Source organism: Alligator sinensis, unplaced genomic scaffold, assembly GCF_000455745.1.
Source record: "Alligator sinensis unplaced genomic scaffold, ASM45574v1 scaffold1860_2, whole genome shotgun sequence".
Taxonomy (NCBI): domain Eukaryota; kingdom Metazoa; phylum Chordata; order Crocodylia; family Alligatoridae; genus Alligator; species Alligator sinensis.
Window position 1 is genome coordinate 24,377 of NW_005843035.1, and position 1,782 is coordinate 26,158.

Here is a 1,782-nt window from a genome sequence, read left to right on the forward strand (position 1 = left end):
GCTGCTCTCCCTTTGCCCTCTGACCCCCAATTCGTCCCTGCAGGCCCAACAGCGCCTACGGGACATTGCCCTGGAGTGCCAGGCCGCCCAGCTCAAGCGCCTCAAGGAGACCAGTGACAGGTGTGGGGGCCAAGGAGGGGTCTCAGGGGTCCCCAGCTTTCTGTATTTATCTCACAACTGGGTGGGGGCTGCTTTGGGGCAGCAGTCTGGGGGTCCCTGTAGATCCATGGCTGGGGGGAAGCTGCAAATCAGGGACCTCAGAAACCTGGAAGGGTTTCCCCATCCCCCCAGGCTGGGGGCATCCCCCTCTTTATGGGGGGGGACTCTTAGCAGCACCCAGAAGGGAAATTTCTATATAGTCCCCAAGTTGCAGCTGGCTCTGGGGTGGAGCACGGCAGCTGGGTAGAACAGGCCCTGCCCCCTCGCTGACCCCGCCCATGTTGACCTGCCCCCCGCAGGGAGAAGAAAGAGCTGCAGCGCATCCTGGACCGCAAGCGCCACAACAGCATCAGTGAGGCCCGGAGCCGGGAGCGGGCCCGCAGCCGCGACCAGGGCCGCAAGGAGGGGTAGGGGTGGGGCTTGCTGGGAGGGGAGGGGCTTTGTGGGCAGGGAGGAGCCGAGTTTTGGAGGTGTGGGTGGAACTTATGGGAGGGGTGGGATTCATGGGTGGGGCTTACTGTGGGGGGTCTTCAAGGAGGGGCAGGTGGAGTTCATTGAGGTATGGGTGTGGCTTAGGAGGGCGGGGCTTCATGGGGGCTCGAGTGATGGGCGGAATTTATGGACATGTGGGCAGGGCTTACTGAGGAGGTGGAGCTTATCGGGGTGGGTTTTGGCAGCATGTTGGTCTTTAATGCAGGGGGGCGGAGCCTGTGGATAGAGGTGGGGACTAAGGGGCCAGGCCTTAGTGCCTGCCTAAATGAGGGGTAGGGGTGGGGTGTGGGGGTGGAGACGTTGTTTAATGGGCAGGCCTTGCTGGTCCTGGGTGCTACCTGGAGGGATAGGGTGGGTGGGGCTTATGAGGCATGGTTTGGGAGGGAGGGGAGGGGCTTAGGGAGGGGCAGGGCTAGGGCAGCAGGTTTGAGGAGGGCTGGTTGTTTTGGGGGTTGGTCTGGGGCCCTTTACAGGGGTCCCAGGGCTGGTTGCTCTGGGGGCTTCATGGAGGGGTCTCCTCACTGGGGGCTGGGCTGCCAGTGGGTGGGGGTGTGAGGCTATTAGGGCTTACTGAGGAGGTGGAGCTTAGCGGGGTGGGTTTTGGCAGCATGTTGGTCTTTAATGCAGGGGGGCGGAGCCTGTGGATAGAGGTGGGGACTAAGGGGCCAGGCCTTAGTGCCTGCCTAAATGAGGGGTAGGGGTGGGGTGTGGGGGTGGAGACGTTGTTTAATGGGCAGGCCTTGCTGGTCCTGGGTGCTACCTGGAGGGATAGGGTGGGTGGGGCTTATGAGGCATGGTTTGGGAGGGAGGGGAGGGGCTTAGGGAGGGGCAGGGCTAGGGCAGCAGGTTTGAGGAGGGCTGGTTGTTTTGGGGGTTGGTCTGGGGCCCTTTACAGGGGTCCCAGGGCTGGTTGCTCTGGGGGCTTCATGGAGGGGTCTCCTCACTGGGGGCTGGGCTGCCAGTGGGTGGGGGTGTGAGGCTATTTTGGGGGTGCTGCCCCCCTAAACATCCCCCTGATCCCCACAGGGACCTGAATGAGATCAACCGGCGCCACATCACTGAGTCGGTGACATCCATCCGCCGTGTGCGTCACCCCCACGACACCCCTCGGACTCCAACCCCCCCTCGCAA

General features: G+C 63.0%; 1 protein-coding gene across 1 annotated transcript in view; it reads left to right on the plus strand.

Moving 5' to 3' along the window:
* Positions 1–1,782, plus strand: part of PLCB3 (phospholipase C beta 3) — an 11,242-nt gene that overhangs the window by 8,740 nt on the left and 720 nt on the right. The window contains exons 17-19 of the mRNA XM_025193248.1: positions 44–120; positions 459–566; positions 1,678–1,778. Coding sequence (XP_025049033.1) covers positions 44–120; positions 459–566; positions 1,678–1,778 — 286 coding nt within the window. The remainder of the gene's footprint in view (positions 1–43; positions 121–458; positions 567–1,677; positions 1,779–1,782) is intronic.